Source organism: Gossypium hirsutum, chromosome D13 (genome assembly GCF_007990345.1).
Source record: "Gossypium hirsutum isolate 1008001.06 chromosome D13, Gossypium_hirsutum_v2.1, whole genome shotgun sequence".
NCBI classification, from domain to species: domain Eukaryota; kingdom Viridiplantae; phylum Streptophyta; class Magnoliopsida; order Malvales; family Malvaceae; genus Gossypium; species Gossypium hirsutum.
In genome coordinates this window covers 49,389,313-49,414,077 of record NC_053449.1, presented here as the reverse complement: position 1 = coordinate 49,414,077, position 24,765 = coordinate 49,389,313, and the positions used below count along the sequence as shown (strand labels likewise).

General features: G+C 35.1%; 3 protein-coding genes and 1 non-coding gene across 4 annotated transcripts; 3 read left to right on the top strand and 1 right to left on the bottom strand.

Annotated features, from left to right (window-relative positions):
• The first annotated feature begins 3,826 nt into the window (after positions 1-3,826).
• LOC107920541 (FRIGIDA-like protein 1) lies at positions 3,827-6,858 on the top strand. The gene is made up of 3 exons (XM_016850293.2): positions 3,827-4,882; positions 5,779-5,954; positions 6,047-6,858. Exons 1-3 carry the CDS (start codon positions 3,922-3,924, stop codon positions 6,644-6,646), a joined length of 1,737 nt encoding a protein of 578 aa, XP_016705782.2. The 5' UTR covers positions 3,827-3,921; the 3' UTR covers positions 6,647-6,858.
• Positions 6,859-9,263: 2,405 nt separating this feature from the next.
• LOC107920301 (probable WRKY transcription factor 20) lies at positions 9,264-13,451 on the top strand. The gene is made up of 6 exons (NM_001327172.2): positions 9,264-9,498; positions 10,852-11,010; positions 11,293-11,833; positions 11,912-12,044; positions 12,128-12,283; positions 12,643-13,451. Exons 1-6 carry the CDS (start codon positions 9,292-9,294, stop codon positions 13,130-13,132), a joined length of 1,686 nt encoding a protein of 561 aa, NP_001314101.2. The 5' UTR covers positions 9,264-9,291; the 3' UTR covers positions 13,133-13,451.
• A 661-nt stretch (positions 13,452-14,112) lies between these two features.
• LOC107920302 (uncharacterized) lies at positions 14,113-15,847 on the top strand. The gene is made up of 2 exons (XM_016849940.2): positions 14,113-14,863; positions 15,034-15,847. The coding sequence occupies exons 1-2, from the start codon at positions 14,572-14,574 to the stop codon at positions 15,633-15,635; spliced, it is 894 nt and encodes a 297-aa protein (XP_016705429.1). The 5' UTR covers positions 14,113-14,571; the 3' UTR covers positions 15,636-15,847.
• A 7,690-nt stretch (positions 15,848-23,537) lies between these two features.
• Positions 23,538-23,644, bottom strand: LOC121225854 (small nucleolar RNA R71). The gene has a single exon (XR_005923758.1). It is a non-coding gene; the product is annotated as a small nucleolar RNA R71 (small nucleolar RNA).
• Between the last annotated feature and the right edge of the window lie 1,121 nt (positions 23,645-24,765).

The following is a 24,765-nucleotide window of genomic DNA, read 5'->3' as shown; positions in this document are numbered from 1 at the left end:
TGTTTTGACTGGTACTAACAATTAATAATTTTATATAATTTGATAATTTTTACTAACCATAAATACAATTTATCAATTAATAATTTCACAAACTTAATTTTTTTATAATTACATTCAACTATTACGATTAGGGTATGATCGACTTGTATGGTCTAGATTCCTACACCATCCGCACAACTTCGTTTGACTGGCTATTTCTCAGATATCCATATTGTTACGTATTCTAGTCGAGCAAGGTCGAACATTTGGTTTGCGACGTAATTCTCTATCTGGTAACAGCTTAAAAGGAGTAAGAGATACGGGTGGCCACTTACGGTTCATCTGGGACCGGTGGGAAAATGTGTCTCCAGACGTTGTACATGTTTTCTAATTTGTACACTTCGTCCACATAACTCATCGGATCCAGACGGAGATTCTGACAAGCTGCAATAACATGCGCGCATGGATAACGAAGTGCATCAAACATCCCAAAGTCACAAGTCCTATTTCGCAAGTGTACACGATATTGCCCGCCAACAACACCTTGGTGCGGTCTGTCAAACTCTGTCACGCGAAACCATAAATTGTCTCAATCGTGACACACTATGTGCATGGTGTTTGCCCTCGCCTTGGCCTTGTTAATTTCTTAAACTACCTTACTGCACCATACATGTCCTCCCTGCATCTGGCCTGCATAACTTACTGCTCGTTTTGGAAATAGCGCCGCCAAACAAAAATATATCTCTCGCACAACTGATGTTATCGGTAGATGGCGCATTCCTTTAAGAACAAAATTGATGCATTCAGCCAGGTTCGACGTCATATGGCCATATCGTAGGCCGCCGTCGTATGATTGTGCCCACTGTTCGAAACGTATGTTATAAAGGTAGTCTGCCCCTTCTCCGTTAATTGAACGTAAAATTGCCAACATCTCATGAAAACGATCTTTATTTATTTCATACCCTGTAAATATAAGATCATAGCAAATAATTTATACCACTTCTACCAATAAAACTAATTCAAATTGACAAACGAAATAACACAGATATAGACTAAATACCCATGTTGGTCACTTGTCGTCGTTCGCTCTTAGATGGATATTGCCTGTAGTAGTTCGAAGCAACGTGTCTTAGGCAATATCTATGGTGTGTGTGCTGCCATAAGCTTCCCTGTCGATCAAATACAGCTAGTATACCAGCGCCCCGATCTGAAATATCACAGATATCAGGTTGGGGGCACACATGCCTCCTTAACCTAGAGAGAAAGAAATCCCAGTCATCAGACGACTCCCCCGGTGTTATTGCAAATGCAATTGGAAGAATTCTCCCACCGCCATCTTGTGCCACTGCAAGCAATAGCCGATGAGTATACCTACCGAACATAAAGGTACCGTCAATTTGTACCAATGACTTACAGTATAGAAATGCGTCTCGACATTGCTTAAAGGTCCAAAACAGGCGTTTGAACACTTGGCATCCACGTAACAATGGGCTGTTGTAGTACGCATGTTCCGTTTCAAGGTCCGTGATGGCACCTGAAACGTATCTCTCTAGCACCTGACACCACTGCCATATTTCATTATATGAGGCATCCCACCCACTATGCATCTTCTCCAACGCCTTTTGCTTAGCTATCCAAGCCTTACGGTAAGAGGGCGTGTACCCCATTTGGCTACGGATATTGGCAATTAACACCGGCACTGAAGTCTTGGGATCTGCTTTTACCGTAGGCAGTATCAAGCTAGCTAATATAGCTGAATCCATCTTGGGATGATCTTGTGAAACACCTATAAACCGAGTACATTAAATAATGCAACATTGCATAATAAAAGTATTATTCAGAAACTGTCAATACTATACCTGCAGCACATGTATGTGGACCTTTGTACTTTTTAATCTCCCACAACCCTGTCCTTTTCCTTAACGAGGCATAGATTTTCCATGAACATGTGCCGTCTTGGACCGCACACTTCGCCTCAAACTTATCAGATTTGGATTTAACGACGTGGTAGTTAATGCTGTTTTTGATGCTATGTTGTTTCAAAGCACCAATAAACTATCCTTGTTGGTAAACTGATTACCAACTTCAAATTCACCGGAATCTACCCCCGAACTTGTACGATCACGCAATCGGTGTAGTAGATCTGGAAACTCTAACGCATCATCTGTAGATAGATCGACATTATGCATGTGGGCTGGAGGTGAGTATGCTCTGAATCTTGGATTTTCTTCTTCATCTGAACTCCTTTCAGCATCTTCAGTTTCTGTTGGAATAGGCCCTGATTCAGAAAATAAGCCAACTTCTGCACCATTTAGCCCGGGCTCTCGAGGTGGATCCACATCGGAGTCATTTCTAACCCATAATTATCTGTAGCGTACGAGGTCCCCTCACTGGTTGACGTCGTAGGGAGTACGTCGTCCCTTCTTCTGGGCATTTGATAACGTCCCCAATTGGATGTAGATTGCCACCCACTAGAACTTGATGCCGTTCCCCAGTACGTATTTCCAGCATCAAATGTCGAGCCATCGACGTACATGTCTCATCCACCTACAGAGTGTCTTGCGGGGGATGTGCATTCGACACCGCTACCGAACATGGGTTGTTCCGTATTTTGTAACCTGCTAACCGAGTGTCAGCCAGGGTTCGTGTATACATCTCGAACACCGGTCGCAAGTACATCAGTTGGCGATGTAAATTGTACATATAACTCAGTTTAAGGTGCTCCACTAGCAAGATGACTCTGCACCATTGCCTCCAAGCTACGAGCACCTTTTATGTCGAACGAGTCATATGTCACCGGATCAACAGAAGAACAAAATTGATACGTGATAGACAGAACTTTCATTGGCGTCGTTCCGAAAATTTTACGCCTAATTCTTTTACAAAGTTCTGTCAAATCTATGTTCTGGTTAAAAACCAGTCACACCGTATTCTCCGACAAAAAAACAACACCATTCTCGGTGTGGCAAATCTCACCATTGTAGTAAATAATAACACTAATACATTCACTCATATTTGAAACTCTAACCTTCTTAGCCTCTCTAAATTGTTTCTGCTGTGACTTATGCATTCTGAGAACATTTTCTGCCTAATTTATAGCCTCAGCCCAAACATGCTACTGTAGCAAAAGCGCGTCCACGAGGGTGCGATTTTCACAAATTCTTCTCAAATAGCATTCTGCTAGAAGCGATTTTATACTATTTGCTCAGAAATGTCAAAAAAAAAATTTCTTCCATGACCGACTGTAGCAAAAGCGTGTCCACGAAGGCGCGATTTTACAAATTCTTCTCAAGTAGCATCCTACTAGAAGCGATTTTATACTATTTGCTCAAAAACGTCAAAAAAAATTATTTCTTCCATGAGCTACTGTAGCAAAAGCGCGTCCACAAGGGTGCGATTTCACAAATTCTTCTCAAATAGCATCCTGTTAGAAGCGATTTTATACTATTTGCTCAGAAACGTCAACTCGAAATTATTTCTTCCAAGACCTAAAAACCCTAAAAAGCCTGAAACCTAAGCCCTAAAAGCCGAAAAACCTAACGTGGGAAAAATGACAAAATCGCGTCCCCTGGGACGCGCTACGTGGCCCAGGAAATCGCTACCACGTCAGTGCGAGTTGCTGACGTGGTAGCGATTTCCTGGCGCGCCCCCTGACATCGCACTGACGTAGACGCGATTTACCGGAAAATGAACTATTCCAATAAATAATTAAATAATAGGCCCATTTCAGTTATTTTTTAAAAAAATGACTTTTTTTGGTAAAATGCCCTAATATTTTATATAAAGCCCGGCCCAAAATGAAACTCAATTCATTTTAAAAAAAAATTTCGATGATGGTATGCATTTGTTTTTTTTCTTCTGCTATTTATTTGTTAGGGATTTAAAAAAAATTAGTCCAGAATTTTAACAATTCAGTAGTTGATCTCTCCAAAACCAAAAGGAATGTCATCGGAAAATCTCTCGGCGACGCCGTCGCTGAGTAGTATTGAATCGGCAATCAAACTCATTGACGTCAAAAAGGACGAACTCAAGAGAGCGTTCGATGATCTCCAAGCCAACTCTCAGCGCCTCTCTTCTTTCTCTATCTCCTGGTCCGACCTCGACTCTCACTTCACCGCTCTTCAAAATTCCGTCACTCAACGCTTCCGCATCCTCCTGTCTCGCGAAGCCATTCACAACCCAATTGATCACGTCCCCACTCAACCACTCGCCTCTAAACAGGGAGACCCATCTGCTCCACACCCGTTAACCGAACAAGACCCAGTTGACTCGGTGGTTAATCAGCCATTAACTCATCTTTTACCGTTGGATAGTGATAAACCATCGTCTTCAAATTCGTTGAGCGTGCAGTCCGATGGTTCGGTTCCGCCGTCAGGCAACATTGACTCGGTGGTGACTCGACCAGAACTGAAGGAATTTTGTGAGAGAATGGAGGGCAAGGGGTTGAGGAAATACATAAACGACCACGTAAAAGAGCGGGAAGCTATCCGAATGGAGCTTCCCGATGCACTGCAGAGTGCTGCGGACCCTGGGGCAATGGTTTTGGATGCAATGGAGGGGTTTTACGCTGAGAATTTGCATTCTAAAGGTGAGAAAGACCCTGAATTGCTCGGATTAAGGAGGGTTTGTGTGGTTTTATTGGAGCAGTTAATGGAAACTGGTTTAAGTTTCAGTGAAGAAGTGAGGGAGAGAGCAAAGAAGTTAGCTTTAGAGTGGAAAGGCAAGGTTAGGTTGCGCAAAGATAACTCTTTGGAGACATCGGCGTTTTTGCATTTAGTGGCAACTTATAGTTTGGGAGCTATGTTTGATAAAGAGGAGCTTGTTGGTTACTTCTTTACCATTGCTAAATTTCGTCAAGCTACCATGTTGTGCAGGTCAATTGGTTTAGGGGAGAAAGTTCATGGTAAGATCATTAGTTTCTTGATTGAATGCAATGCTTATCTTGTGCATTTGATTTTAGGGTTGAGTATTTTGCTTGTTTCCCATGTTTTATGTGCATATAAATTTCGTTAATTGGTCCGCGGCTGAGTGTTTTATCATGAATGCTTGATATAGATTATCAGGTGTGATAGAGCTTTTATGATTTGGAGTTTTCATGTATGGGTTGATATGTCAAGCCTGGATATGTCTATCTGTTTAAGGTATATTATTCGCGGTGTCACTATTGGTTTCTTGGTTGGATTTGATTCTTTTTACAATCACTTAGGCTTTTTTTTGGTTGGTTTTATGCTTCTTTTTCCATCATTTATGTGAATTTAAAGTTCTCTTACCGCATACCGGTGATTGGTTATTGGTTAGATGAATTTCAGTCTTCTAATTCCTGCATCATATTGGAAACATAGAACTTTGAAATTCTAGGGAGTTGTGTGATCTTTTGTCATTGATGCCTTAAATTTTGATGCAATTGCTTAGGAAATTATGGTACTTTTTCGCTATATTAGAAAGAAATTATATCTTATTTTGATAGAAGACTCACATTGATTAAAAGGTTTATGGTTAGAATGGTTTAGTCAGTAGTCACCAGCAAGAAGCAAGTGAAACACATAATAAACACAGTGCCTTCCTAAAAGATGAAAATTAGTTTCATGGGTAGATCTTGTTCCATCAAATCATGGTGTGCATGTGTAATTGTGTAGTATATTGTTCTCTTATTCAATAATCAGCTCAAGTTGTAATACAGGGTCATTGATCATATTTTTTCCAGAATTTACATAATTTTCTGCCCCATTTGAGTTTTATAAATCTCTCTCCCTCATACTAGTAGCTTCTGATGAAACAGCCTTACCTTATGTGTTGCAGATTTGATTCAAAAACTTTTAGATAGTGGCAAACAGTTGCTTGCTGTGAGATTTATATTTGAGTTTGGGCTAGCAGAAAAATTCTCACCTGTGCCTCTTTTGGAAGAGTATCTGAATGAGACAAAGAAGCTTGCTCAGCAAGTATGCCAGAATGGTAAGAATACTCTCAAGTCACAGGTAAACTTTCATTTCCTACAAACCTTTCCAAGTATGAGTTTTGAGTATTCGATTTTTATTTTATTTTATACTAATTACATTTCCTCATGCAGAATGAGGCTGCTAGTAAAGAAATCGGTGCCTTGAAATCTGTCATTAAAATAATTGAAGAGCACAAGCTAGAAACTCAATATTCACGGGAGCCCCTTCAGAAACGTATTGACCAGCTTGAGAAGCAGCTGGCAAACAGAAAACCCCCTGCAACACCTGCTGCACCCAAGCCTCAGCAGCTGCAGGCCAGTCAGCCGATGGCTCAGCAGGCGAAGAAGAAGAAGAAGCAGGCACCTGGAAAGCAGCAACAGAGTGGCAACAAGCGTCCTAAAACAACTGCTAGTGTTGTTCACGCAGCACCCTTATTGAGTGCTGCTGGTTCAACTTCTGCAGTTGCTCCATTCCAGCCACCTGGTTTATTGCTGGATCATTCTGCTGCATATTTGAGCTCATCACCCATTCCTTTTGGCTTCCCAGGTCCCACTGCAGTTAATCCTTATGCCGGCCCATCAGCTGCAATGTATGGTTTGGCAGGAGCACCTATGGGTTTCCCTGTGAATCCAAACTCCTCTGCATCTCATTTATATAATTATGATAGGCTGCCTACTTACGGTGCATATGGTTTTCCACCACAATTCCATCCATCTTACCATCCAAAGTAGCTTGTGGCTTGGCATTACTAGGATATTTCTTATATTTGTTGACCGACTATTCTTGACAGGTTGAGGCTTCATTTATTGATAATTTTGCTAACTCGTCATCAGAAGATTTATGTAAATTATGGTTTAGTTTTCATTTTCAATCTAGAAAACTGTAGCACACTTAATCTTGTTTATATGAAATAAAACAAGACAAGATTGCTTGGATTTGGAAATCATTTTTTGGTTGTACTGATGCAAATACATGTGCTTACCTCACCCCGCCCGCCTCGGGTTTAAACTATTAGCCGTTCTAGCAATGTGGTTAACCATAGGAGGTTAGCCCATCCGGCTTTGTTTCTTTTCATCACTGAGTCAGCCTGTCCTCTCTATATTTACCATTTAATGCTGACCATATGGGAATGTCTGATAACTGGTTATTTTGCTCAACATCAGGGCTTTTACAGTCCTAGCCTAGGTGATTAATATTGAAGCTGATTAATATATTTGTTCCTCTCTGAGACAACATTGTTCATTTATGAAACTTCTCCACTATAAACACTTCAAGGGAGGCTCTCCTGTCTTCTTTTCATGTTTAATGCTGACATTCATGTTCCTTTTGTCTGGTTTTCCACAGTACTCAGTAATCCCAAATATTCTTATTTAAATTTAGCTTTATATTGAAATAAACTATTAATATACATCAATTTTAGGATAGATGACTTATTTGGGTATAATACTAGAACTATAAATGTATAAGGATTTATTTAAGAAAAATGAGATAATTTAGGATTCCTTTTTTAATATTTTTTTTAAGCTTTATGCATTTTACTCAAATTCCTTTGTCTCATTCTACAATGATTCAAGCTATAATCATGAATGCTGATAAGCTTTTGCAGAAACAAAAGTCTATTCGGTACTTACAATAATGCTCAGTTTTAACCTTTTTGAGACAATGTCACCGAATTCTTACTTTGGTCCCCATGATAATAATTATATGTCCTTTATAATGTTTTTATAGTAATGTTGTATTTTATTACAAGCAACAACATCATTTAAAAGAAGAAATGTATTTCGGAAAACATCTAGATGCTATTGATATATGCCGTAATTTGTAATTGTGATATTTAAATAAAATTTGAAGTTAAATTTCAATATTTATAATATATATTTTTAAAAAACATAATTTTTTTATAAAAAAAAGTTGTCTTTGATAAATTTTCAAAATATCAACTTAGTGTTATAGTTAAAAAGGTTGTCTTTTGCTCATGGCTTATCTAAGAGCCTAATATAAATAATTATCAAATAGATTTAGATGTATTAAAAAGGTAAAGAAGAATTCCATTTTGAAGCTCAATTTTTTCCCACTATTATTAAAGGAGTTGCAAGTTATCTCTAATTTTAGAAGGTTTTTACATTAAATTATAGAGCTTGAAGAAAAGGGGAAAAGAAACCTAATTGGGAGAGGTTAGATCTTTGTTAGATTTGGGGTTTGATTAATATAGTTTAACCAATTTAGTAATTTTCTTTTAATGTCACTTGTTTCACATTTTATGCTCTCATATTTTCACTTCAAATTTTGTTAAAGATAGTGGCTTTAGCATTTGTCAATTAATATAGTAGGGTTTATTCATTCATCAACACGTCTTCGTTAAATTTATTTTTTGAATAACTTTAATTTTAATGAAATGATATCATCCAATTATTTCTTTTTAATAAGAAATAATATTTGACACATTGTCATTATATTAGGGGTTGACAAGTCTTTTATAAAGTGTAGTAAAATATTAAAAATAAATATTTTAAAAAATAGACACATGACAATTTTTGAAGGCTACTTATAAAATAAAAATATATATTATCAGTATACCAAATACTTCATTTTTAACAGTAAAATAATTTTAATAATTAAGTAATATATTAGTAGGTTGTTAGTTTTTATTTGTTTATTTTAATAAGTCTTAAAGTATATCTACTACAAAGAGTCTTGACTCGTAAAGAAATGATTAAAAGTTTTTATCAGATATTAATTTAATATAGGTTCAAATCCTATTCTACAACTCCCATCTACTATAAGGATGAAAAGTACAAAAAAAATAGAAAAATATTTTTTATAAAGAATTAAAAAAAATAATTTTTCATATGTAAATAAAAAAAGTAAACATTTTTTTATTGAAAAGACTATATGTAAGAGGGTAGGTTTTTTTATTTTTAAATTGCATTTTATGATTTTATAAAATATACACCATTATAAATATAATAATATAACTTAATTTATATATAATTTTTTAATAATTTTTTTACTGAATTGCTATGTAATTGGCTCCTAATGTCAATTCAATTAAAATTTTAAATAAAATATAGATATAAATTAATAGTTAAATTTTACGAGACAGTTTTTTCATTAATAAACAATTTTGAATTTAAATAAATTAAATATGTATGAAATTACAAATGTATCCTATATAAGAAATTAATGTCAAACTCTGTTGCGCTCTTGTGACAATCATCGAAGCTTTAATTTTTAATTAAAGACAACTCAAAAAAAAAATGTAAAAACTTAATTTACTTATATACCCCCTCCCTCCTTTTTTTCCCCTTCTAATTGACATAAAAATCAAATCCATTTTGACTCTTTTTCTTTCGCTGCCTTGTTTTCCTCTTTGACAATGGAGGAGCAAATATTAGCTTCTTCTTCAGCTGCTGCTTCTGCTACTCAGCACGATCTATCGGCTTCAGCTGCTTCTAGTGGAGCTCGCTACAAGCTGGTGGCTCCGGCTAAGCTACCGATCTCAAGGTCGGCTTGTATTACGATTCCACCTAGGCTTAGTCCTTCTTCTTTCTTGGAGTCTCCTGTTCTTCTTTCAGATGTTAAGGTTAGACCTCCTTTTTTTTATGTCTTTTTGGGGTTGGATCGGTTTTGGGTTGTGTTTGTTTCCTGAGAAAATAGAGGAAAAACTGGCTACTTTATAAAAATTCACTGGTAAATTTAATTTCTTTTCTTTTTATTTTTCTTAAATAAAAAACCCAAGATTCCTTTTTTAATTGACTGAGGAAATTAACAATGTGAGCTTCGAAGTTTTGATTTTTTATCTTTTGGAGTAGCCTTTTAGTGGGGATTTTTTTTTTCTGTTTGGTTGGTTAGGTTTTTGAATGAAGTTATTGGATTTATTTTAAGCTAAAGAGATGCTTAAGCAAAAAAAAAACAGGTTACTTAATGTGCTCTTTTTTTTGGGGGGCTGTGGGGGTGTTCTTTAAAATGCTTGATTTTATATTTGAAGTGGTTGATGTTATTGGGGACCTTAAAAGAAAAGAATAAAAAGATTCCGATGCTTTGATATTGCAATCATCAGATAAATTATGAGATATGGCAACTTAATGTCCATGGATTTGTATATTGTGGAAGGAGGAATAAAGCTTTTCTTTATATATCTATATATGTTTTTTTGTAAGTATAAATCTTGATTGAACTTTTTTTTTTAAATACTGCTGTTTTTTTTTACATAATGAATCTTCCTCTATTGGTCGTGGGAATCGTGGCTTTTTACATTTTCAGTGGTTGAACTGGTTGTATAGGTGAGGACGTTCTAGAGAATTTTCCCGTTTTTGTAATGTAAGAATATAGAATAGATGCTGACGATGAAATGAATGGATTGATGCTTGTTTAAAGGAAATTGTTTGATTTGGATCAAAGGATTGGTTTTTGTTTAATGTGTGGTGCAATGAAAGGAGGCAATGAAATGAATGGGTGGAAAATATAAAGTTGGTGAGTCAAGTTGAAGGGAAGTGACATGATTGCCTGTGACTCAATGGTCGGTTTTCTTTTTCTGGTATAAAGGAGGCTTCTTGAAGGGGTTGTAGATCACGTAAGGGTGGCTGCATAAACCAATTGAGGAGATCGGTTGGAGGTTTTACAAACTTGTTTTCCACATCAAGTGTAGGGTTTACTGGAAGTACATGAATATTTATTGAAAGAATTTTGCTTTTACTCACCTTTATTTGCTTTGTTTTGGAATCTTCTTCTTAAGTTCTCTTTGGAACTAAGTAATCATATCGGCATTAATTTGTTTAATCTTAGATCAATAGCTTAATTTGAGCTTTATATACTTGTTCATGATCATGAGAATAGTAACTGGAAATTTATCAGTTGTTGTTTGTCGGTGAATGAAAGTGAAGTAGTTTTGTAGAACTACACTGAGTAATTTGTTGTTTGCTTTTTGTTCTTCCAGGCAGAGCCTTCACCGACTACTGGTTCTCTCATTAAGCCTCAGGCAGTGCATGGCTCTGTTAATTCTAGTACATATTCAGTGACTGCTGCATGTTCTAATGCTTTTGATGAAAGAAATCCAAGCTGCTTTGAGTTTAGACCCCATCCTAGATCAAATCTGGTAATTTCCTTTCTTGTTTCGTTGCCCCCTGTAGTTAATGGGCAATCATTTCATATTTCTATATAGCCATAGTTGTTTGGTTAGGTGGTCATCTAGAATCCTGATTTCTTGTGCCATTGGGAACTAATGTTTTAGGTAGCTAGTGAGAACACCTAAAATTAGCATCCTATTATCTCTTCTTTATCTTGATTTTTCATTATTGACATCGTTATCAATGTTCATTATGGCCTGCTGCTTGTATGGTTTATATCATCCTTGTCTAAAGGTTTTTGCTTATTCAAGGCACCTGCAGATTTAAACCATCTTAGAAGCGAACAATCTCTGCAGATCCAAGGTCAATACCAGACTATATCATATAATTCATCAGCTTTGGTTAAGAGCGAGATGGCAGGCTCCTCAAATGAGTTGAGTCTCTCGGTACCATTTCATACAGCTACTTCTGTGGCTAGTGCTCCTGTTGAAGTCGATGTAGACGAATTAAACCAGAGTGGGAACTCAAATAGTGGGATGCAGTCAGGGCAGACTGATCATAGAGTAAGTGGCTCATCCACGATATCAGATGATGGATACAACTGGAGAAAGTATGGACAGAAACATGTTAAAGGAAGTGAATTTCCACGCAGTTATTACAAATGTACACATCCTAATTGTGAAGTGAAAAAGCTATTTGAGCGATCTCATGATGGACAGATTACGGAAATAATATACAAAGGTACACATGATCATCCTAAACCTCAACCTAGCCGCCGGTATTCTTCTGGAAATACCATGTCTGTACAAGAGGAAAGATTTGACAAGGTGCCACCTTTGACTGGTAGAGATGGTAAGAAAAGCTACGCATTTAGTTTTTCTATATGTTGATTACATCTTAAGTTTAATCTTTCATTTTTCCCCGTTTTAGACAAGTCATCCAACATGTATGGCCAGATGGCTCATAGTATTGAACCAAATAATACAGCAGATTCATCTCCGGTCACAGCTAATGATGATAATGTGGATGATGTTGATGATGATGATCCTTTCTCAAAGCGAAGGTATTGTTATTGTTCACAAGAAGGTTTAACTTTTTACTCTGTGGTTTGTCTGCTTGCTAAGTGATATTATCGAATATGAGCAGGAAGATGGATGGGGGGATTGATATCATTCCTGTGGTGAAGCCTATCCGGGAACCACGTGTTGTTGTACAGACTTTGAGTGAAGTTGATATCCTTGATGATGGGTATCGATGGCGCAAGTATGGGCAAAAAGTAGTGAGAGGAAATCCTAATCCTAGGTATGTATCATTAAATGAAATATGATAGAATTAGAATGTTATAAATTGCAAATCTTACCATTTAATAAAGTCATTTTTCGACATATAGTTCTTAAAACAGTATATTGGTCGGCGCAAAATTCCGAAGTGCTTCGTCATAAATTAGAGAAGACAATGGATATATGTATGGATCTTCAATTCTGTTTATGCTAAGCGATATTTGTATTTTGTTGTTTTGCTTATAGGTCCAATTCTTGCAGACTTAGAGGCACATACTTTAGGATCTTCTATACAGTTTATGATACTGTTGACCGAATTCTTTGATTTTGGTCTATTACATTATTTGATCATATTATATTTTCTCCTTACTTTTTATGTAGGAGTTATTATAAGTGCACAAGTGCTGGTTGCCCTGTTAGAAAACACATTGAGAGGGCGTCTCATGATCCGAAAGCAGTTATAACCACGTATGAGGGAAAACACAATCATGATGTACCTACTGCAAAGACCAGTAGCCATGATATAGCCGGACCAGTAACTGTAAATGCACTATCAAGGATTAGATCAGAAGAAAATGATGCCATTAGCCTTGATCTTGGTGTTGGGATTAGCCCTGCTCCCGAGAATAGTTCGAACGAGCATCAGCAATTGCATTCTGAACTGCTCCAAAGCCACCATCAGACTGGTGGTTCTAGTTTCAAACTACATCAAGTGACTCCAATGACAGCATACTATGGTGTTCCTAATGGTGGCATGAACCAGTATGGATCTAGAGAAGCTCCGAGTGAAGGTCGCACTGTTGACATTACACCACTAAATCATTCTTATGCATATTCACAGACCATGGGAAGAATACTAACAGGTCCATAAATCTGTTAACAATGAAGGTGACAAGCAATAAAACATGAACAGTATTTCTTTTTTCCATCTTTTTGGCTGGTAAAAGAGAAGTAGAAATATTATTCTGAAAATGTCTTGTTCTCTCTCTCTCCCTATATATATAAATATTGGTTTACTGTCTGAGCTGATCTTGTTAACTGGCGTACAAACTACCTTCGGCTGCAAATCAGTCATTGTATTAACTTTGGTGTTTGTACTAATGTGGAACTGGTATATGTATTATTTTCTTACAGAGAAGTGTTGTAAAACAAGTTCTTGAAATGGAAATTGTAAGAAACATGTTTTTCCATTTTGTCTTCAACTTCTTAGATCGATAACTTGTGATTTATACAATGTATACCTGTGTTTTTCTTGACCATTGCCTCTCAGATACCGTGCCTCAAATCAAAGCTTTACTACATATTTTGATGGATTATTTTTCAAACATTATCCAGAGAAAAAAAATGATTGCTAGAGGCTTGCTTGAGACATAGGCAAATGATTGACCAAACATGTGAAGAATCCAAGGTTAGATCTTGGACATAATGATTGTTGATTGAAGGGTGAGATTCAATTGCAGACAACTTGTTCTAGGTACTGGGGTATAAAAGTACAAAATAAGCTATAATTTCTCTTTGTTTGGAATGCATTAACAACTACTTCTGTTCTTGTTGCATGTGAATTGTGAACCATTTGAAAGGAACCTTTTAGAAGAACAAAAGAAAACATGCTTGGTATTTGTCACATTCTAGACTAGAGTCAAATTTCTGGTTATCTCACTGGTATGGATAAATTTCTGGTTTGAAACTGCTTTACAGCACACTTCATTATTGACTTAAAGAATTTTTTTTTGTATTAAGTTTTATTCGAGATTTCCTTATTCATTTTCGACATATTTGAAGGTTTAATCTTCCAAATAGGTTGAAAAATTATATAAAGAGAATTATATATAGAAGTTGGTCGCTGTGCTTATGATGGTAATATTTTGAATTGAACAGATATTTATAGTTTTTTATATTAGGTAGCCTTAGCTTGCAGTCTTGTTTTGAACTTGAGTAGGGTAGACACTATAAATGCACTGTTGATAGAATCCAAAACCCTTTAAAGTCTCCCGTTTTGTCTTTGTTTTGGGCAGGGATGGTATAAGAATGTAGCCACGTTGTGACCCATATATCCACTTGAACCCATCAATTTTTTACCATGTCTAAACAATACATCGAACTGACATGAGATTAAACTGCCACGTTTTTGGCAGGGACTGTGATTGACAATGATTACAACGTATAGAATCTGTAACTTAGTTTAATCGGTTATTTCAGGGTTTGAATTTCAATGTCTGTAATTATATATTTTCAACCCTTCAATTTAAGGATATGATAGGCTGTTTATACTTGTGAAAGTAAGGGTATTATCCGGATCCGAATAATATAATGTGGAACAAGTGTAAGTCAGAAAAAAGTGTCTCCCATTGCCTTCCCTTGACAAGTTGTAAAGTATCAATGTCAGAGAGAGGGAAAACAATGGGAGAAATGCTGGCAGTTTGGGTTTCTTTGAAGGAGAATGTCAACTGTGTAGCTAAGCTGAGTGATGTGGTTGGAAGACCAGAAAAAAGCTGTGGGAATTCAAGAACCCAGAACCCAGAGAAAGAGCTTGTTCATCAACTCAGAAACCCCTTTCGAGAAGCACTTTTTAGGCCAATCCATCCAAAAACTCAGTTTTGTGGTATGTCTTTTCTCTTCTTTTTGCTCACTTTTGCTTCACCCTGTATTCCTTTAATGGCTTCCATATTTTGTCTAAGCTTTCAAAATGGTTTCTGGCTCTGCTATTAGAAATAGTTGCTACATATTTTGCATACAATCTAACCCTGCAATGCAAGTTTTCTTTCCTATCAGAGCTCAATGTTGGTGACCCATCAAGGAACATCATTGAGTTGATTTTTCAAAGAGCGTTAATGGATCCCTCAAAGTCAAAGCCATCATGGAAGATCAAAAGGGTACTAAAAGTGAAGAACTCCATAGAAGTTCTCAAAAGGTTCGAGGATTACAGAGAAAAAGTTATCAAAAAAGCCAACCAACAACACGAGAGACATCCAAGGAGCACCATAGATGGAAACGAGCTGTTACTTTTCTATGGCACTACAATGGCTTGCTGCAGGAAGCCGAAACCGGTGCCGGAGCTCTGCAAAGACCCGAGCTGTCGAGCGTGCCGGATTATTCATTCCCGATTTGACATGGAATTCACTAGGAAAAATGGGGTTAGGTTGAGTACGAGTAGTGAAGAAGTGTGTGACAACATGGTATCTTTCAAGTTGAAGAAGTTGAAAAGGGCTGTAATTGTTTGCAGGGTGATTGCAGGGAGTATTGGCAATACCATCGATGGGGCGCGTGAAGATTTTGATTCAATTGGACGTATAGGGCGTCACTCCAACTTGGAGTATTTGGTTGTACCAAATCCCAGTGCTATACTTCCCTGTTTCCTCATAGTTTTTAATTGAATTGCTAACATTTTCAGCCTAATTCAACCTCTTCTTTGTGTTTGATACTTGTATTTAACACATTCTGACATCATTTAAACACGTACATGAAAGAAGCATACTTCTCTCAAAACACTTGTGAGTCGAGTGATATAGATCAGTACATTTTATGTTTCCAAAGAAAAACTATGTTAATTGTTAATGAAAATAAGTGCATGGAGCCCTTATATTAAGATTTAGATTGTATTTTGTTCTCTTTATTCAAAAGATGGATAAATTAATCCCTATACATTAGACTAAAGAGTAAATTGCTTAGTTTAAAATTTTCATCCAATTCTACTTTTAAAAATTGGTCACTGTATCAAAATGAGCTATATGTGGCATGCCACGTGCGATTGTCTAATTATTGTGTCAGCCAAGTTAGTTTTAACAGTAGAAGATGAAATTTTTATCAAAAAGTATTAGTTTGCTCTTTCATTTAATGTACAAGGGCTAATTTGATCATTTTTTCAGTAAAAAGGGCAAAAAGCAATCTAATTCCTAAAACAAGTGCCATCATGGTACTTTTTACCCTCTTTTTATATAAAACAAATGGTTAGATATTTTTAGTTTACTTGAAACTTAACATGTATAATCTAAATAAATAAAATATAAAATATTTAGTACTAATATAGTATTTTGGATCAATATAACATAGATATCGTGTCTATTCGAAAATTCATATTCATGACAAATATAATTTGTAGATGCCACATTTTGAAGGTTAGATTGAGACAATGGTTTACGATGTTGTGCTAACAAGGTAAAAGTGAGTAAATTATTGTACTAGAAAACAACACTAGGTTTAATTCCCGGAAAAGATTGGAGGGGTCACAAATGATCCCATTTAAAATCCAACATTCTAGATAAAATCTCACTACAACGTAATTTAATAGCACAATATATCACTACACTTATACCCTACAAAATATTGAAAGAAAAATAAAAGCAATAAAGAACACTAGAAATTTAATGAGGTTTGAAAATTTATGCTTATGTCTCCTGATACTACCAAATATATTTTATTACAAAAGATACAAGTGGAACATTATAAATAAGGAGAGGAAAAAAGTTACTTTATGAAGAATATGACAAGTTTGGGATGATTCAAATATGGATAAACAACCCTTATTTATATAGTACAAAATCTCCACAACTTTTTATTTTTTAGATGTGAGATTGTGCTATTTTCAACAAATCTCCACATTAGCAACTTTCTACATTTTCAATCTCCTTGCAAAGCAACATTTGTTAGTGTCTTCAAATTTCAACCTTCAAGTTTTAACATTGATCAAGTCCAAACATAGTTGAAACTCGCAGTCACAACCTTAGTCATCATTTTGGCAAGATTTAGTGGTTGAAACTTTTTAGATCTTTACTATACCTTTTTCCAGAATATTTCGTACAAAATGATACCAGGCATCAATGTGCTTCGTCCTAGCATTCTAAACTTGATTCTTTGCTAACTGAATAACACTTTGACTATCGCAATGTACTTTGATATATTTCTACTTAATTTCTAGTTCACCAAGCAACTTTTGAAGCCAAGTTGTCTTTTTTACAACCTCTGTGATTGCCATATACTTCACTTCTGTAATAGATAAAGCAACCGCTGACTGTAAAGTAGACTTCCAACTAACTAGTTCCTTTGCGAGAGTAAACGCATAACCAATAGTTCATCGTCATTTGTCTGGATTACCAACATAGTTTGAATCACAATATCCAACCACACCCTAATTATCTTCCTGCTCAAAAATCAATCCAATATCCATTATATGTTGGATATATCTCAAAATCTATTTTGTAGCTTGACAATGCTCCTCTCTTGGATCATACATATACTTGCTCACAATCCCAACTGCTTGTGAAATGTCAGGTCTTGTACATACCATAGTATACATTAAGCTACCAACAACATTTGCATATGGTATCTTTAACATGTATTCTAGTTCAGCATAATTCTTTAGCGAGATAAAGACATTAAGCTTGAAATGAGAGTAAGGGGAGTGCTAATAGGTTTTGACTTTTCATTCATGCCAAAATGCTTTAGTGATTTTCTTAGATATTGTTTCTGAGTCAGAAAAAGTATTTTCAAATTTCTATCTTGAGTTATCTCCATGCCAAGAATCTTCTTTACTTCCCCTAGGTCATTCATCTCAAACTCTTTTTTCAATTATGTCTTTAGCTTGTCAATCTGTATTTGACTTTTGGAAGCTATCAACATAAAGAAGAAAATATATAAGAAAACCATCTTGAAGTTTGCAAAAATACTCATAATTATCATATTTGCTTCTTATGTACTTCTATTTTGTCATAAGCTAGTTAAATTGCTTGTACCACTGTCTCGAAGATTACTTTAAACCATACAATGATTTTTCAAGTTTACACACTAAATTTTTTCTTCCAACATACTTGAATCCTTCTGGCTAAGCCATATAGATTTCTTATTCCAAATCTTCAAGTAAAAAAAAGCAGTTTTTACTTCCAAATGAACTAGTTTCAAATCCAACCGGGCCATCAAAATCTAATAAAATTCTAATGGAGGAATGCTTCACAACAGGAGAAAATACCTCATTGTAATAAATTCCCTCCTTTTAAGCATAACCTTTTGCCACCAATCTTGCTTTGTAGCAAACATCATATTGGATAGAAAATCTTTCTTTCTTTGCGAACATGACCCCCTCCAAACGTGCGAATGTTTGAACAGAAAATACTACAACAAGTGATAAGAAATTAAATAGCAGTGCCTGCAAGTATACATATCAAATTATAAAATAAAGGTGTTACAACAAAACACTGGTAAGTATTCCGAGAATCGTACCTAAGGGATGATGGATTAAATTTAAAATTACTTTTATGGTAATAGGTCTAAACACTAATCACCAACAAACTAACTCCCAAAGTTGAAAATTTTATTAATGTAAAACAACTGTGTATCTAATGATAAATGAAGAGGGCTTTATATAGGCTAGCTAAGCATATCATAATAAAACTCTCAAGTATACTGAAACTCTAATTAATTTAAATAAAAAGTAGTTTTAAACTAAACTTTCTTATTGACTAAGAAACATAAAACTTATAAATAACTTAAAATACGTAAAAAATATAAAAAATTTGGAATAAATAAATAATAATTTAATGAATTAATAAAACCTAATAAATACAATATTGAACTCATATATAATAAAATTTAAGCCTAAAAATCGAACTCAATATGATTTAAACTTGAATTAAAAGCTTGAAATTTGTAATTTCTATTATAATCCCGTCCAAAAATTTCACTCACATGAAATTTTACTCTCACGGTCTTCATTAAAACAACCATAACTTGAGCTCCTGAACTCAAAATCAAGTTATTCAAAGTGATTTTTGAAGCTAAGAGATAGATATTCAAATGTTATGAAGACATTTAAATCCACAAAAACCTAGATCGCATTCAAAAAGTTGTTGCAATTTGTCTGATTATCCAAACTTGAAAATTAGCAGCTTTGATAAATGGAATTTAATAAATTTCACCCCATCCGAGAATGTATCCTTCCCTATTTCCTCAAAAAGATTCAGCATCTAATCTTGTCTTTGGTTGAATAAGAAAGAATCTTTATCACACCTGGAATGGGTTAATTGAATTCCTCTCAAAGGATCAACAAATTTCTGAAAGTGTGAAACAAGTCCATTAGACAAATTTAAGTTATGGTTAGTGAAAACATAATCATTCCCCTCTTTTGGATAGGTTTTCTCTTTCTTTGCATTCTCTTTTTAAATGTGAATTGAACTCTTTAATTTTATATCGTAGGAATTTTCACACCAAAGTTGGATAATCAAATTGACTTTTACCATTAAATGTCTCTTTTCTCTCAGTATTTTTACATGAATCATCCTCCCTTTTAACCTTTCACAAAAATTTTGAACATTGAAATCGTGAAAATACAACTCCTTAGGATGTCAATAAAGGTTTAACTTGTCCAAATTAATAGGCTCTAAGAAAAAATATTCTCACTATCAACTTTTTTGGATTCACAAAGTTCACTACCACTATCATCATAGTTCTCACTATTACTATCAATGTCTTTGACATCAACTTTGAAACAAGGTTTAATGCTAGATCTAGACTTAATAATAGGCACAAAATCGCATTTACTATCTTAAAAAATGGTGCCACTTGATTTTTCTTGCTCATTCATATCATCATCATCATCATCAATGACAATAGTAGAAAAATACTCCTCAATAGGCTCTGTGTCATACTTAAGTAACTCGACTTGCAAGGATCACATGACACCTTTGCTCTAATCAAATATATAGGAAATTGAAATTGTTAGACATTACGAGTTATGGCTTTCCTCAAGTGGCTAAAAAGCCTATCCCCTTAATGATGCAAGTATTTATTTGATTTTAGTTTTATTTCTTTTATGTTTTCCCTCATATGCTAAGTTGACAATAATTGCTTCTTTTCAAAACTTATTTGTAACACTCCATACCCGACCCAATCGTCAGATTCGGACTATAAGGTGCTACACTTCATTAACTAACTTTCTAACATGTAAGGCTCGAGAACATGTCGTAAGTTTAAAAGAAGAAATCATATAATCTGAACTCTTATTATAGAAACTTAACTTAAAACATTTCTTATACTAGAGAATTAACATAGCTAAGTTATTTATTACACTCAATGGGTTTACCATAATTTCTAATTCTAGAGGATGGCTTATTTCTATAGAAGTTCTATATCAAAAACAATAATTAGACTTAAAAATTTTGAAATTGTTTAAACTTGGTTACAAATTGACCTGAACCTTGAGACTTCGCCTCTAGGTTGCACCACTGTATCCATATTACTACGACCACCCTATAAGTTGCCCGAGCTTCTAGTGAATTCTGGCTTGGTCTCTTCTTGATTTCCTAGAATCAACCAACAAACATGCAATTCGTAGCGAATGCATTGGTAAGTTCATTTGAACCTAGTGAGTTGCCCATACCTGATATCAACATAATGCTAATAAAATGATAATTGATTAATCAGATAGAGGTGCTGATATTTGGCGGGTAGTTTTCTCTAACCCATCTTTCAGTAGTTCCTCTTGTAGACTCTTTTGCAACTACTTGCCAATGAGACCACATCTAATGGTTCCACTAGCGTGCTTCATAAGGATTCTCGTGCATATGTCTTTGTGACCACTTACTTAGAAGGATAAATCCTGATGAATATCTTAAACCACGAACCTTCATTTAGAATGCGTCAAACGGGCCCCATAGGTAGATCCATAATTTTGACTACATATCTGGGCACCTATATTTGTATTGTATTTCAGACTACATACTTGTTGGAATAAACAGTTCAATAGTTTTGAGAGTATAGGGGAATACTCTTATATCATTGTAAACAGAAAAATATATAGGATTTTTCCTATGTAATTTATCACCTTTTTACTTAAATCTATTGTTAAAACTAAGTAATTATTTAATAAATTAATGAAATATGTGAAAATATGAAATTAGGACATAGAAATTATTAAAATGTGATTTTATGCTTTATTATATAGTTTTCACGCAATAAAAGAATTATTTTATATTAATTTGAATATATTATATTTTTTAAGACATAAAGTGGGCCATGCATGATTAAATTAAATAATAAAATATAAAATAATATTTAATAATTAATTTTAAATAATTTCATTAATAATTTGGGTTTTTAATTAATTAATTAAATTGGATAAATTTACTTCTTTTGTCCTCTAACTTGTTGATTTATTTTGGACAAGTCTGATAGCTTTGCTGGATTACAAAACTGTCTAAATTGGAGACCAAGTCAACCCAAAATTAGGCTGCACATGTTGGTTTAATTGCACAAGGTCCTTGAAGAGTTAAAGAAATTAGAGATTTACCTGAAGAGTCTTAGTCCTGGGTTGTTGTGGCACTCAAATTGACAAAAATCAAGGAAAAATTAACTCAATTTACTAAAATTATGGCCGGCCACCCGTGAAAGATTCTTCAAAGGATGGAAACTTTTATTTTTAGCAAACTATCTCTCCCTCCTCACCTATAAAGAAGACCCTCTCATTCATTCATTCATCATCCCTCAAGCATCCATCAAGCATCATTCTCTCTTTTTCTCTTAGCCTTTTCCATTCCCAGGATTAACATCATCTCTTCATAGAGATTTTAGCAATTAAGCCTCTTAAAGAACCCTTGGTCGGCCACCTTGGAGAACCATCAGCAAAGGAGCAAAGCAAAGGAACGAATGAGTCTCATTAGTCAGAGTCTTGTGTCCCAACCACTCTGAATTGGGTTTAATCTTTCTTTTCTTTAACTTAATATAAAGATGTTTGCTATGTGTTCTTTGTTCTTGTTTACAACAATGTTAGCTTAATTTTGTTTATTTGATTAAATAATATTAGCTTAAATTAAGCTAGGATGATTGCTTTGATTAAATAATATTTATTTGATTCATGCTTATAATGTTTGTGCCTCAATCGATCATGTTTTCAATTAAAATCAAGTTTGTATTTTGTTCATACGTGATTGAAATGCACCTGAATTAGCTGAGCGATCCTAACCAGACGACGGCTAATGCACGCATAATTGAAATGTGCATGCTCAATTTAGATCCTAACACTATTAAATTGTAGGTTGCATAACAACTCTTACCAAGCTCTGTTATTTGCATAGTTTTTAGATTTATGTGATTAAATCGTTTCAAACCTAACACATCCCTGTTACCCCACACAAATGCTAAGAAACTCTTAGTAAATAAGGATCAATAAAATGTGTATTTACTAAGTAAAGGATTCCGAAAGGACCTAATGTGGTTTCCAAACTCATGAAAGATCGAGTTGCCATGGAATGTTTTTCTGAATGCTATTAAGCATGTTGATAATAAATTGAGTTAAATTAAAGTAATTGTCCTAGTTTATTTATACTATAATTGTTGCAAATTGTGTTTAATTTTACTAAAATCTATTTCATTCGTATAGTTTGCATACTTAGGATAATTTGCATTAGGGATCATTGCATTTAGTTTAATATATTTTTATCACCACTTTCTCAACTATATTGTGTTTTTATTTACCAAATTATTAATATAATTTTAAAAATTAAGTGACTTAGCACAAATACAATCCTTGTGGAGACGATAACTCGATACTTACTTATTAATTGATAACGGCTGTGTACACTTGCACAAACCTAAGCGTTACAAGTTTTTGGCGCTGTTGCTAGGGATTGTCAACTATTGCCATAGTCATTTTTTTTTCGTGAAATTATTTATTTTCAATTTGATTTATTTCTAACATTACTAACTTATTCTTTTTAATTTTTGTGATTTTGTTTTCAGGTGTTTATAGATCGAATATTGACTTACTCCCTGTAGACCCTGAAATTGAATGAACTTTCAAACAAAGAAGACGTGAACGAACAGCTCAAAGACAAGTCGAGATGGACCTTGAAAATCTGAATCAAGACCAAGGTAATGAAGCCGATTATGTACGAAATCCTATCCTCATTACCAATGATAGGGATCGATGCATCAGACAATATGCTGTGCCACTTTTCAGTAAGTTAAACCCAGGAATTAGAAGGCCAGATATTGAGGCAACCCAGTTTGAATTGAAACCAGTGATGTTTCAAATGCTACAAACGGTGGGCCAATTTAGTGGTATGCCTACAAAAGATCCACATCTCCACCTTCGATTATTTATGGAGGTGAGTGATTCATTCAAAATAGCCGGTGTGACTGAAGACGCACTGAGGTTGAAGTTGTTTCCGTACTCGTTGTGAGATTGAGCACGGGCATGGCTTAATTCACTGCAACCAAGTTCCATATCTACATGGCAAGAATTAGTAGAGAAATTTTTGGTTAAGTATTTCCCACCTAGCAAAAACGCTAAGTTAAAGAACTAGATTACAACTTTCCAACAATTGGATGACGAGTCTTTGTATGAGGCTTGGGAGCAATTCAAGGAGTTACTTCGTAAGTGTCCTCATCATGGGATTCCTCATTGTATCCAGTTGGAGAAATTCTATAATGGTCTCAATGCACATACAAGATTGATGGTAGATGTTTACGTGAATGGTGTAATTTTTTCTAAGTCTTATAATGAGGCTTATGAGATCATCGAGAGGACCACGAGTAATAACTATCAATGACCAACAAATTGAACAGCTTTAGGAAGACGCGTAGCCAGAGTTCATGAAGTTGACTCCTTCCCTCCGTTATTAGCTTAGGTATCGTCTATTTCCTCTATGTTAAAATAGTTAACCGCTAATAGTACTAATACTTTTACAGCTCAGACACCAAGTCTGTTTGAAATAGTTTCCTATGTGTACTGTGGGGAAGGTCATTCTTTTGAGAATTGTCCACCAAATCTTGAGTCAGTGTACTATGTGGGGAACAATATCAAAATAAAAGTCGATAAGAACCCCAGTCTAACTTTTCTTGGAGCAACCAAGGAAATGGACTGAACAACAACTTATTGGAGCAAAGACCCAACCAATCTCAAGGGTTTAATCAGCAAGCTCCAAAACCACCTTAAGCTGAGGCATCAAATAGTTTGCAGAACTTGTTGAAAGCATACATGGTAAAGAATGACGCTTTGATCCAAAGTCAAGCAACAACACTAAAAAATTTGGAAAACTAAATGGGTGAGTTAGCTACGGAGCTACGTAATAGACCGTAAGGAACCTTGCCGAGTGATACTAAGAATCCAAGAAATTTAGGTAAAGAACATATCAAGGTAGTGGCATTGTGAAGTGGTAAAATTTTAGAACCTCGATTGATTGATGTCGAAGATAATCCCGTTAAGAAGAATCAACCAGCTGTTGAAGTTCCTACACCAAAGGAATCAAAAATTGTAAAGTCTGACAAGGTAATCCCTGACTTAGTGAATTCAGATATTTTAACATCTTCTTTGGATACAGATTTACCTACTCACAAAAGTTGTCCGGTTCAACCGAAAGTTCCATCACCTCCATATCCGCAAAGATTGCAGCAACACAAGCAGAAACAAGAGGTGCAATTCAAGAATTTTTTGGATGTCTGAAGCAGTTACACATCAATATTCCATTGGTGGAGGATTTAGAACAAATGCCGAATTATGTGAAGTTTATGAAGGAT